This window comes from Pseudoliparis swirei, chromosome 4 (assembly GCF_029220125.1).
Source record: "Pseudoliparis swirei isolate HS2019 ecotype Mariana Trench chromosome 4, NWPU_hadal_v1, whole genome shotgun sequence".
Taxonomy (NCBI): domain Eukaryota; kingdom Metazoa; phylum Chordata; class Actinopteri; order Perciformes; family Liparidae; genus Pseudoliparis; species Pseudoliparis swirei.
Genome location: NC_079391.1, coordinates 15651567 through 15665750, shown reverse-complemented (window position 1 = coordinate 15665750; position 14184 = coordinate 15651567). Strand labels below are relative to the sequence as shown.

General features: G+C 39.6%; 1 protein-coding gene across 2 annotated transcripts in view; it reads right to left on the bottom strand.

Annotated features, from left to right (window-relative positions):
• The window catches only part of gpc6a (glypican 6a), a 159846-nt gene that overhangs the window by 72175 nt on the left and 73487 nt on the right, over positions 1–14184 (bottom strand). For both annotated transcript variants that reach the window (XM_056412393.1, XM_056412392.1), the window contains exon 3: positions 12751–13142. In XM_056412393.1, coding sequence (XP_056268368.1) covers positions 12751–13142 — 392 coding nt within the window. The remainder of the gene's footprint in view (positions 1–12750; positions 13143–14184) is intronic.

The following is a 14184-nucleotide window of genomic DNA, read 5'->3' as shown; positions in this document are numbered from 1 at the left end:
GATGAATCTGATAATCTTGTTAGCACTTATTTACATTTAAGTGGATGGAATAGTTTAAAGCAGACTGAGTGTATGCCTCAGATCAAGAGTGATATTAAAAAACTAATATACTCATCTGATGTTTAAGTGCTATGGTAACACTGCGTGGAGAGCATGTGTTTGAGTGTGAGGACTGAGGAAGTATTTAGATGCTTTATTTCAGTAAAAGTAACAATACTGCAAGGAAAGAAATATTCCTTTGAACTGAACACCCTAGAGGTGCAGTGAAGATTATTGGCCCATTCCAAGCTTTTTAAAAGTCTTACCTGCCAATTAGATTTTTTTACAGATTCAATTTCTGTTCTCTGTTCTCAGATCCATAAATTATATTAAGGCTCCAGACTAAACCTTTGTCATCATCGTCCTGGAACCATATCCTATAAGTCAGCCATCAAAAATTATAAATGTTATCCTTTGTCTAATGTCATCTATAGTGCTTATTAAAAAAACAATTCAAATGATCAGGAGATAGGAGAATTACCAAAAAATAAATTGTGACATTCGTAGTTCTAATTTTATATAATAAGCTAGTAATAGCAAGTTAGAAAATTAAACATCCCTCTCTATCAATTTTAATTGAGTGGTCAGTTGTAAACAATGGCAAGTTATTATTACGTAAACATTTGTAAGTAGCCGTTAGGCGTATTTGGTCAAGGTGAAGCACATTTTTTCTGTTTTATATATACTGTTGATATACTAGGCTAAAGCGTCATATTTCATTTAAATTTCATTCCTTTAAAGTTACTTAGTTTGATATTTAATGTTTACCTAAAGTGACTAAACATTCTGCATTTCAAGTATTTTAACTTTTGATACATTAAATACATATTGCTGAAGCTTTTAAATATACATGTAATTGTAAGATTTTTACAGAGTCGTTAAAGTACTTTTGCTTAATAGCATTCTTGGAGTGAATGAACTTAGTTGTATTGAGGGTTTTTTTGTCGAGAAATGCTCCCCTTACAAATGAGAGTGGGATGAGGAATAAACAGCGGCCATCTCATTAGCCTGCTGCTTTAAAAGAGAGCGAGCGTAAAGATGCAGTCAGCATTTCAGCCAGACCCCTGATGTGAGCATTAACATTATTCAGGATTGGAAATGCGAGATTATAAAAATCACATGAGCCAGCCCCAGCAATAATGAAGCAAGCACTTCTCATTTCATCCATAAAAAAGCCAGTCGGGAGCCCTTACACTCACCTGAGTTCACTATCGGCAATAAGACATATTCACGATAACTAAATCATTATAATAAAGGACAAGGCCCCACTATACTAATGAGAGGTAACACTAAATGACACTCTTGGTAGACATCACCTTGTCTATCCGACAGGGTGTTGTCATGCACATATGGTGTGAACTCCCTTCAGGAGTAGCAGAGAGGGAGGAGCGCAGAAGATGAAAATTGCTCTGTGCCACAATGTAATGAAGTTGTGAGGAATGACAATGACTTTGCAAGCTACCAAGGCCAATCATGGGGAACACTAGTGGGACATTGAGAGTGTCGCCAAAAAATTGTCTCAATAGTTCGGTCATAATTATTGTGACAGGCTGCGCTGCTTTGCACTGATTGGACATGGATGTAAGACTGCATTGGTGCCCCAATGTCCCCAATCAATTCCACAGCCATTAGTGTCAATGGCAATATAAGTGATCTGTCACTGTGCATGTCAAGCTACCATCTGCTAAGAGAACCATGTGCCTGGTAATAATTTCTTCTAACTGAAGGGTTACATCAAAAGTTGTTGCAATACAAATCAGAAATGTTTTTCTTAAGTTGGAGAAAATTCCCAACATCAGCTGGAATATGCTTACAGAAGGTAACATTCACTACACATAAATTAATGCTTCTTCTAGATATTGCCTAAACATGTTTTCTGAAGTTCATCAACATTTAATCGAGTTCATGAACGTTAGTGGAACATTTCAATGGCATGGAGGCGTCTTCATTTAATTTTTAACATTTAATTATTGTTTATTATTTGATGTTTAATCTCTTATTGGAGTTTACTAAGTCATGATGACTTAAGTAAATAAAGGCATTGAATTTGAACACAAAAAAAAGTGTTACTTTCCTTCATCCATGAAGTAATCTGACCTTAACCAACTGTTCAAGTTTTTTTGGGGGAAGCTTTTCCATATCTGATGCTCGGCTACATGAACAGAGGATGTTGTATGTTGCATATTAGTGATTTGTGATATTTGTCAAATATAATTGAATACGAAATTGAACTGAAATATTTTGAGTGGCCTAACTATGGCCAAAAGTACTTTACCCTGCCTTGAGTGTACCTAAAATGTGTCCAGTATGCCCTGGTTTGCATTTGAATGTGTGGTAGCATATTGAACATGTTAAATTGTCAAGATAAACAAATGGGTAAACTTGAAATGAATATTCATCATTTGGTACATACAATCCCACATATGACAATGTCATTGGTCTGTAGCATTGTTCTTTCAATAATCATGTCTCCTTTCTGTGCGTCTCCGAACGTTCGTCTCCCTCCACTCACTATGTTAAATCTAAGATGGAGCCAAAGACAATTCCGGAGAGGCTGCACTAAAATCATCTTGCTGTCAAATCAATGAATGTCTGAGACCGAGAGAACAGTCCACTTGTGAGCAGCTGTGCCGCCACAAAGCAACACAGCAGTACTTGGTGGACGCGGCGACCGTGGATCTACCGTGACATGTACCATGTTATGTGGCATGTCTGAAGCAGCCGTTAGGACTGTTTCTTTAATTTACCAAGACAAGTGCAAACATGTTAAAAGCCAGCCTCTGCTGCTCGATGACAAGGCAGAGCATATAGTGAACCGTTCAACATCTCTGATGGGTACAAGACCTGCAAACGCTGTTTTTAACCATCTGCCGTGGAGCCTCCTGGATTAAAGTATAGCACTCACCCTGTGTCTGTCAGACTCTGAAGGTCTGCAGGCCAGTCTGAATGTCAGGGGCAAACAGGTCCCACACGGCTGCCAGGAAACCTCTGAACAAATGTCACAACATCGATGCTGACAACCATCTCTAAGTGCTCGTTAAATAAAGATGTGGTGCCATACACTTTAAGTCAAGGTGCAAAAAAGTAGTCATATGATGTGATCTTGGTGGACACAGTCAACTGATGTGAAATATTTGCACTAGTTGTTGGATTGTTTGATAAGACTGATATGTTTATTCTCATAACATGTTAGAATTCAATGGATATTTTTCTTCTTTTTATTTTCCATCCTTTTTAATCTGGTCAACTGAAAATGCCCCCCCACTCTGTATCCAAGTCTCCCACTCTTTATAAAAGTCTCCCACTCTGTATCAAAGTCTCTCACTCTGTATCAAAGTCTCCCACTCTGTATCTGTGTCAGACTCCCTAAGTCTCGATCTTGAGTTTTCAGTGTGAAATTGAAGAACATGGAGAGATGTCAGGGACGTGCGTCAGGGGAGGCAGGTGAGGCATCCCTCAGTAAAACATTTTAATAAAAAAAATTAAAAAATAATAATAATAATGATAACATCAAATTTATATTAATATTTGTCCACCGATCTTTATGTATGACTAATTTCGAACATGTTATAGTCAAAATCTCTGAATTTGCCTATTTCCTGTTCAAACACAGGATGAAACGAGAGTTGAGGCAGCGACGAGTCGAGCCTCACCTCTGATTGCGCAATCCATCACAAGCTGGGTTGATGCATGCAATTGGCCCGTGCGGGTTGCCGTATCTCTGCATGTCGCCAATATAATGTTTGCAGATATGTTTATTTGCCCTGATTTTCCACAGTCTGGCTAAGGTCTTTAACCATTACAGTTTGATGTTTGTAAGTGACATATTTAGTTTTGCTGATAGGAAATAAAACCTCAGTGAAAAGGCGCAGGATGAGGCAGATAATACTCTGCCTCACTGCAGTGAGTACAAGTACAAGTTGGCTCGTGAGCCAAGGGGTACTTGTTGCTGCTTCTTCTACGCAGAGGCGCCAGGCGAGTCAAGTCCATTTGTTTTTGTATTTTGCTACGCCAGACTGCCAACATGGAAGAGGATTATATAGCTAAGCTTAAAAATGTCTCAAAACTGGACTTTCAGTCAAAAGTGGACGTGATTAACACAGGTAGACCAACGCCGGAGCTAAAAGGTTTGCTTCAAACTTGTTCTTACCTTTAGGTATCTGTAATATGTACCGTGTGCGCGTGTGTGAAGAATGCTGATGAGACATGAAATAACCAGTAGCCAATTGAATAAGCTACCCTTTTGGGTTTATATATTTGTAAATCTGACACTAAAGGAGTCAGTGTTAGGATCTGGAGTTTGTGTCTCGTTTTGTGTCTTGTTTTGAAGTCCTTGTGTCGTCTGTCTCCCTGTGATTGGCTGCCCTGGTCCTGATTGTTTCCTTCTGTGTGATTGCTGGTCCCGCCCTCATTGTGTCCACCTGTGTCTCGTTCCACGTTGTCCAATCCTCTCACCTTGCCTGTGTATTTAAACCCTGTTTGTCTCATTCCCAGTGTGGCTTCGTACTGTTTGGTCCGCGTTTTTGTTGTCCGTTCTGGTTTGTTGGATTAAATATTGTTTTTTGCAGTAATGTCAGCATTTGTGTCCTCTCTCGCTGCGACAACCGTGATTTATCATGACAGTCAGTGCCTCACCAACCATGAACCTCACTGCACGTCACTGAGATGTATATGGCGTATTTCTATATTATCCTTTCATATCATGTCCTTGTATTTCAGACCACATGATGCCTCAGATTTTTAACAACATTCTGCAGTTCAACACAGATCAAAATCTTTTAATTAAAAAGGACATCTTTGGTGCAACACATTTCCTGATGACGTGCCAACCTTTATAAACCAGTTGCCATCTGCCATCACAGCACTGTGGCTGAGGCCTTATTTCCAGCAAGCTGTGTGAGCTGCGAGCCAGAAAGAGAAAGGAAAGGGAGAGAGAGAGCTTAGGACAAGTTTGTCCAGTGCATCTGTAGAAGTGGGCATCAGCTGAGAAACATGCATGAACCATACTCTCTAATGGAGAAGATCACGTTATCTGCCCTGAGCAGAATCTGCCGTCAAATAGTTTTCGTCAACTTTTTGGTTTTGCAACCCTTTTACCACAAATACTTACCCAAGTAAGACTCAACAAGACCACATACAAGATGGACACTGTATATTCACTCTTACTTAAAAGAAGGCTTTTTTTTTTCATTGTGTCCCTTCAATTCCATCGGTATTGCTTTGCTTTGGAACAACTCATTGTGATTTAGCTATACTATATAATTGTACGATATATATATATTTTTAATTGGGCTTAGAATGTAGCGCCATACGGAGCTGCCGAGTACTGTGACCGCAGTCTTTTTTGTTGTTGCATTTACTGTTAAATGGGTGAACAATATGAGCAGGGATGTGATCATTTTTCACTTAATCTCATTTTATGTAATATCAGACTGAATCAGAGTGAGCATGTATCCATAAGTCTTGAATGCACTTGCACTGTATTGTATTGCACTGCACTAAATGTAGTATTCAGTCCTGGCAGAGAGTGGGCTGAACTAATTTGAACACTGTGTACATAAAGGAGAAAATAAATAAGAAATCCAAGAAAAACTATCGAAAACAGTTACTGATATGATATTTTACATTACTGTAAAGTACATATTGTGTAAAGACTAGAGACTTCCTTGGAGCTTAATGTCAAATTATCTGAGAGTTTGTGATTGGAAATTAATGTATAACGAGATCAACATGACAGTGTAAGGCAAGCCATCAGGAAAAACAAATCCCTCAGTACAAAATATCTTACTTCCATCCAATGTCACAAATAAATATGCACCATGAATTAGGCTGGGTTCCTGTGCGTATGCAGAGTGAGTGATAAGTGCTCTAAATGCCTGCACTTTAAACCTTTCAACGTCCAAATCCCTGCAATCTTCTCTGAGCAGGTCTTAATATGGTTGGACTGCGTTTTAAGTAGCACCAGGATAAAACTCTTAATGGTCATCATAAATTGTAATCCAGAGAGATTCTGCTCTTAATCCAGGATCGGGTCCAGGAAACTGTTTAGTGGAAATCGAGTGCAATCCCATTTTATGGAGCGATATCTCTCCGTTCTGAATTGACTGCATGCATGTTAGCGGTAACTATGTGTAGCTCATCAGCATCAGAGCACCATCATTTGTTAAAGTAACATGAACATTGAACAGACAGATGGTTGAATGCAGCTATTTCGTATAAAAGGCTCAGTTTGTCTTTCTGAAACCTCTGGTTTTCATTACAGATTTGGTTATTTGAGTTAAAGCCTTTTAACAGTGGCTATAGAGCCAATCACTAGGGGCAATGTACAATTTGCAACACACATGCTGTAGAAATGTTTTTAACAGATATTTAAAAAAAATTAAGTATTTCATTTCAAGTATTACAATGGTTGTGGTGTAAGAAGAAGAGAAAGTCAGACGATGAAGACCAAAAATGTGAGTTATGTATAATTAATGAGTTGATAAAATTAGCAGCAGTGGAAGGTCAAGAATGATCTTTCAATCTCGACTTTTAAGTGGACGAAGACAAAAAATCCTTTAAGATCTTAGGAAAGAAAATGGAAATTTCATAACAGCCTACGATGATAAGAATCGATCCCAAATCCATGCGCAGAAATTACTGCATAAATATAATGCAATATTATTAATTATATATCAAATTGAACTATGGCTACAACTAACTATTATTTCCATTACCTATTCATTCGCTAATTATTCTCTTAATTCATGGATTCATCTTTCTGCATTGAGCGTGTCAGTCATTACAGTTTCCCAGAATCCAAGGTAATGTCTTCAGTTTTATTGTTTTGTTGACTTTTTTTGCTTAGAAACTGCTTCAACAACAATTTATTTAAGAGAATAGTTGCAGATTCATTTTCTGTTGATAAAATAATTGATCAATCAAGTTACTGTTGTAGCACACATGCTGAATGACCAAATAGCAAAACACTGATTTCGATAAAGTAATTGCTTTTATAACACCGCACAAATGTGTGTATGAATCCCTGTTGCTTATGGTTACAAAATCAAACAAAAATTGCCTTTTATATGAAGTGTGCTTACACCTAAGAAGTGAGAGATTGGTATGTACTCTAAGACTCTGTTGTAAGGAGATGAGAGGGACTTTTTGTCGCAGGTCGATTCTTAGATTACATTACATTACATGTCATTTAGCAGACGCTTTTATCCAAAGCGACTTACAATAAGTGCATTTCAACCTAGAGTACAAACTAAGAACAACAAGAATACAGGAAGTAACATTTCCTCAACATAGTCGAACTACAAAAGTACCATAAGTAAGTGCTATCTAAGTGCCACTGAAGTGCTAATCTGTGTTTTAATCCAGATATAGTCGGAAAAGGTGTGTTTTCAGTCTCCGACGGAAGATGTAGAGACTTTCTGCTGTCCTGATGTCAGTGGGAGCTCGTTCCACCACTGAGGAGCCAGGACAGCAAACAGTCTGGATTTCAGTGATTAGCTCGAGGTGCAGTAGTCACAAGTCGATTGGCTGTTGCCGGCGGAGCGAACGTGCCGGGGTGTACGGTGTGACCATATCCCGGATGTAGACGGGGCCCGATCCGTCTAGAGCACGGTACGCCAGGACCAGTGTTTTGAAGCGGATGCGAGCAGCCACCGGTAACCAGTGGAGAGAGCGGAGGCGGAGTGGTGTGGGTGAATTTCGGGAGGCTGAAGACCAGTCGAGCTGCTGCATTCTGGATGAGCTGCAGGGGTCGGATGGCCTTAGCAGGTAGACCAGCCAGGAGGGAGTTGTCACGTCAAGCTACTTTTTCACTTCTAGTTATACAGTATACAGTAACAGCCTTTAGCAATGCCACACCGTTTCCTGGCCCCACTTCATAATTGATGAGAAACCAAGGAATATGGGATTTCATAATAATAATAATAATAATATATCCTTTATTTATCCCCGTGGGGAAATTCTTTTCTGCATTTGACCCATCCTTAGATATTAACAATAATAAACAATGAAAGATCACTAACTCTCGCTTTATTATGTAAATACTATCATGATGTAAATTCCCCCAATCCCCCATAATTAAGTGAGATCTGTTACAAGAGGAGAGTGACGCTATATCAAGTTAGTAGTTTAGTTTTAGACACACTAATAATAGAAGTTGGCCATGGTTTAGTATCTGTTCTAATGAAGAGGAACAAGTAGATTGTGAATTTGATTGCTGCTTACTTTATGTGTAATCATAATGTGGCTTTCAAAAAATATAACTTTTCACAGTAGTCATAAACTGACATTTTAAGTCATTACCTTGAAGTCTGAGATCCTACGATATACTTTTATAGAAACTGGGATGCACCAACAGGACGGTTAGTTTACATCAGGGGTGCTCAATACGTCGATCGCGGCGACCTGCCAGTCGATCGCGGCGACCTGCCAGTCGATCGCGGCGTAGTATTGTAGATCGCATGACATAAAAAAAAATTGGCCCGCCCCCCTGTCACTTTCTCTATAGCGCAACATTACAGCAGAAGCATGCCATTTCTGTCTCTACGTGTCGCGTTAACAGTCCTCTGCCCGCCGTCTCGTGCGCCGCAGAGCTCCGACACCGGTTTGCGCGCATCGGGACGGAGCAAAGAAAAAGTCACTAGCACCCCCCCCCCCCCCCTCGATCGCCTTGACTTGGTCACATAATAAGTAGCTCGCATGCTGAAAAAGTGTGAGCACCCCTGGTTTGCATAGTCTCTTGGCAGAGGTCAGTGAGGCTCAAAAGCTTCAAAAGGGAAATGAAAGCTTCAAGTACCAATGGCAGTTCCCACTGCAGGGTGGAGGTACGCATCAAAGGGTGTTGCCTCCTGACCTCTTGCAAGATCTGCTTCACGAGAAAGTGGCCGAAAAGTGATCTGACGCCAAACCATAGTCGCAGGAAGAAAGGGCTGCTGCATACACTTTAATAGATATTATTAACTAAAGCAAACAAAAGGTGGAAAGTCAGTAATCAGTGATGTTAGCATGTGGATGTGTGGAAATGTCTGAAACAAATTAAACTAAACGGCAGCCGAGAAAGAGAACATCAATGTTCAGGTGCAGAGACTTTAAAGCTGGAGCCACACCAGGCTCAGATGTGGCTCATTAAATAATCAACGTCCTCAAAGAAAGAAAAGAGAAAGCAAACAAGACAAAGACGCCTAGTGGAAAGAAGTGGTCGTAACACCCCCCTCCACAAAAACGGTGTTCCCACCAGGAGTACCGACATACTGCAGTGTTAACATTCAAAGCAAACAACATAAAGATTTGAAATAATCCGTTTTCATTCCAAACAATTGTGCATCCCCCAGCCTGCCAACCAATCTCCATGCTGCAGCCCAGCAATTACAACTCGTTCCATTCCAGGCAGGACCCTTCTGCTGACCCAGAGACCTCTCTGTGCTTGGCTGAATCTGTTCACCTTCGGCTAAGCAGAGAGGTGGTGGGAGGCATGGGTGCTCTGCCTCACCAATGCTGCCTCTTTCTCACCATCACATTGTTACTCGGTGTGTAAGTGAGGGGCAGATGACTGACTGACTGTGTAAGCAGGTGAGGTACAAACTGCCAGATGTCTGGTAGAGAGGGAGAGACAATAACCATGGGGGAGACGGTTCACCAACTTGGGATGAGCCCGTGGACTTCCCCGCTGCTAGCGCTGAATCTTGGGCATCGATTGGCAGCTTGGTGGCTGCTGAGCACTGTGTCGTCTGCACCAAGGCAGTCCAAGCTGTTGGGACATGAGAGGCTGGGACATGACGGGCAGTGAATTGGTTCTTAAAGTGGCGACTGTATCCGGGGAGAGGAGCGATGAGTATGCTTGTGTTCCGGTAGGCACCTCCTGATCGGACGGCTACGCATATGGAAATATTTTAGGGGAACTGCATGCCTGTGATTTGAAGGGAATATTATTCATAGAGTCTAGTAGAAGGTTCACCTGTGTGAGTTGGATATTTATATGTGATCATATAACTTAAGTTGTTTTATTATATAATGCATACAGTTATGTTCACTATCTACCCTTACTTTGTACAAACAGCTTACCAGAGGGAGTTGGTTAAGGTTCCAACACTGACAATTATTATTTCTTAAACTCAGTCAGCAGATCTCTTTTTTTGTATTCTCACAATGCTCTTTTGACAATTTGTCTCCCCTTTTTGACTGAAAGGCACAGGGAGCTTCAAGCTAACAGCAGATAAAAAGGAATAATTTCACTCCTGAACTCTGAAGACAATTTTTAGACAACTGTTTTCATATTATGGTTTCTATTTCTAAAGATAAATCCATGGCTTTAGGTATATAAAGGGTCTAATGGCTTCATATATTGTATTGAGTTAAATATAAAAAAATATTATAATATATACAGGACTGTCTCAGAAAATTAGAATATTGTGATGAAGTTCTTTATTTTCTGTAATGCAATTAAAAAAACAAAAATGTCATGCATTCTGGATTCATTACAAATCAACTGAAATATTGCAAGCCTTTTATTCTTTTAATATTGCTGATTATGGCTTACAGCTTAAGAAAACTCAAATATCCTATCTCTAAATATTAGAATATCATGAAAAAGTATACTAGTAGGGTATTAAACAAATCACTTGAATTGTCTAATTAACTCGAAACACCTCCAAGGGTTTCCTGAGCCTTGACAAACACTCAGCTGTTATAAATCTTTTTTTTTACTTGGTCTGAGGAAATATTAAAATTTTATGAGATAGGATTTTAGAGGCTTTTAAAGAACTTTATCACAATATTCTAATTTTCTGAGACAGTCCTGTAATGTGTTTGTGTGAAACTAGTAATGGCTACTAGTTGTATAATTCCTGCCAGTCTTTGATATATTTCATAGAGCAATGCACTGCACCATCAAGAGCAAACAGCTTTGATTATATAATGTTTACAGTTTAGACATTGATGAAAAACTGTTGCATAACTTTCTACATTTAACATGGAATTATAAAACATATCCTCTAAGCCTTGAAAAACACATTCATAATCTCCAGTGTTTGATAACGCTCTGAAAACATATTCATTTCTCAGAATCAAATCAACAAATCCCCCCCCCCCCAAAAAAAGCCAAACCATTAGCAACAAAATAAACAAAAACTGTATTCATATTACTTATGTTCTGATACATAACTGGCTCCCAGTAAAATCAAGAATCACTTTTAAAATTCTTCTCTTAACCTACAAAGCCTTGATTGGTGATGCTCCATCATATCTTAAGGAGCTTGTAGTACCATATTGCCCCACTAGAGAGCTACGCTCACTAAATGCGGGACTACTTGTAGTTCCTAGAGTCTTAAAAAGTAGAATGGGAGCCAGAGCCTTTAGTTATCAAGCTCCTCTTTTATGGAACCAGCTTCCAATTTCAGTCCGGGAGGCAGACACAGTCACCTCGTTTAAGAGTAGACTTAAGACCTTCCTCTTTGACAGAGCTTATAGTTAGGGCTGAATCAGGTTTGCCCTGGTCCAGCCCCTTGATATGCTGCTATAGGCTTATAGCTGCCGGGGGACGTTTTAGGATGCACTGAGTACCTATCTCCTCTTTTTTCTCTCCTTAAGGATGAATGTTCATCTCTCAATCACATGTTACTAACTCTGCTTTCTCCCCGGAGTCCTTTTGACTTCACGTCTCATGGGGTCATCGGACCCTATGAGACGGCATAGATCCTATCTGCCTGATGGATCGTCTGGGTCGTAAATTCCTGCTCCTGACTACGCCACTGTCCTGTTGAGACTCCGCCCACTGTTGAGACTCCGCCACTCCTCCTCCCCACCGCCATCTGCCTGATGGATCGTGGAGGTCTCCATCGTGGAATATGCCTACTATGAACTATTCATACACTCTGTCATATTCATTGAATGTATTTTAACTCTAAATCTGTCCTTCTGTACACATTACATCTATTGCATCTGTCCATCCTGCAGAGGGATCCTCCTCTGTTGCTCTCCTCCAGGTTTCTTCCCTTTTTTTCCCCCTGAAGGGTTATTTGGGAGTTTTTCCTGGTCCGATGTGAGGTTTTGGGGCAGGGATGTCTATGTGTACAGATTGTAAAGCACTCCGAGACAAATTTGTAATTTGTGAAATTGGGCTATACAAATAAACTGAATTGAATTGAATACATTATGAATGGAAAGTAACAAAACAAGAAAAAACACTGCAAACAAAACCGTATCAGAAATCTCAGGGGGCGCGGGCTTTAATCTTCTCTTTTTGCAAAGCTTTGCTCTCTGCGGGGGATTCTTCTGACATGTAGAGCATACTGCATGCTGTGTACTCCACCAGTCATACACATATAATGTCTCGTACTGCCCCTCACAGCCAGAGATCAAGTGCATATAAAAGAAAATCTTTAATAAATCATTTCAGATGCAGTCTAATCTAAAAGGGGAATGCTGTTAAGTCCAGTGAAGAGGTTTCGAAAGATTTAGCGTATAACTAAACCATTAAACCATGTTCATCCTGTGTTTAAGTCAATTTACAATAATCACAAAATATGGAACTCATGCATGGCCTCATGAAAACAATCCAGTGTTATAGAAAAGACAAATGCAATTGCAGGCAGTTGAAATCTTACAGGATATTTTAAAACGTAATACTTCATCTTCAAGCATAATTCAAAACTGCTCAACAGCACAGGATGGCTTAAGTGCCATGCACAATGAGTATGAGAAGAAAATTAAACTCACCTTGGCTACCCTGTTGGCGACCTCCCGACCCACCATTAGCCCCTGGACAAACGTCCGTGCAGCGATGAAGGCACTGGTGACCTGGGCCTTAAGTTTCCGGGGCACATCTCCAAAGGGCTTTAGCTGATCTGTGTATTTACTGACACACTCCAAGTAGTCGTCTGTGAATTGGTACTGGGAGTTGAGTAACTGGAACATGCGCTCCAGCAGTCTGGACCAGAAGTCATTGAGCATCTCCTCCAGGTTGACGTTGCCTCCGGTGTAGTAGCGCTTTAGCTCGGCGAACAGGTCCTGGAACACCTGGGAGTTCTTCATGTACAGCTTCCCATACGTCATTTTGAATATGCCGTGAAGAGACTTCTCAGAATTGTCTAGCAGCTCCAAGAAAAACTCTAAATTGATGGAGGGTTTGGGGACAAGAGGGAGAGATAGAACAGAAAAACTGGTTATTGTGCCTATATTTACAGCATTGAATGTTTTTTCCTACAATATAAACCAGACGAAAGGCTTTGAAGACTGCTGTTTAATCTAGTCAGTGTTGTTGCACTTTAATGTCTCAAGTTATGGCTCTGTCCGTATAGCAGCCAACAAAAGGTATTTGATTATATGAAGAACGTCAGTACAACAAATTAATAAGTTAGTGGCAGAAATAATGGGCCACCAGGAATATGAATGATTAATGTAAAGGTTCTGATTGCATACTGTAACAAAATATTAACAAGTTTTAGACACTAGTACATACATTATCAACCTGAGCACCCACCCATATTCCCAAATGCATTAGTTCTTCACTGAAACTGCCCTCTGGACCTATAACTGAATAAAGTGTTACAGTACAAGTTAAAAGAGGCTATGGTTTTTATCATAACATTTGTTGTTGATTCAGGACAAATACCTTACACTCTGTAATCTTGTCATTCAAAAATACAACTTTATAACAAAACTTAATTCTGATTTATTGCAGATTTAAATATTTGTTTGGCTGTTTCAAATAAAAATAAAAAAGTGGATTAATATTAAGATCCTGAAAACAATCTTTGTCAACAAACATGCTGCAGACATTTTCCATGACATGCTAGCTCAAGAAACATGCAGGGACTCATCTCCTGGTTTGGTATTTCTGGGTGTCATTCCTCTCTTTAATATTTTATGTCATCAAGAAAAACAAAATTCTAACTAAATCTTGAAACATTTAAAAACATAAGTAATGCCAACAATAGAATCTGAGTTTTGTATTCAGTTTGATAAGAGGTCATACGAAATACTACATCGTGCGGGGTATAAAAGTACATTTAAGGTACAGTGAAATATTGTTCATTTTAAAATGCTTTCATACTTTTTTAAATTTGGTTTGACAAACAAACAGAATGATGTAAAGCAAATGCTTAATAAACACCTTCATGCTGGTCATTTTAACCCAAAGACATGGGTAAA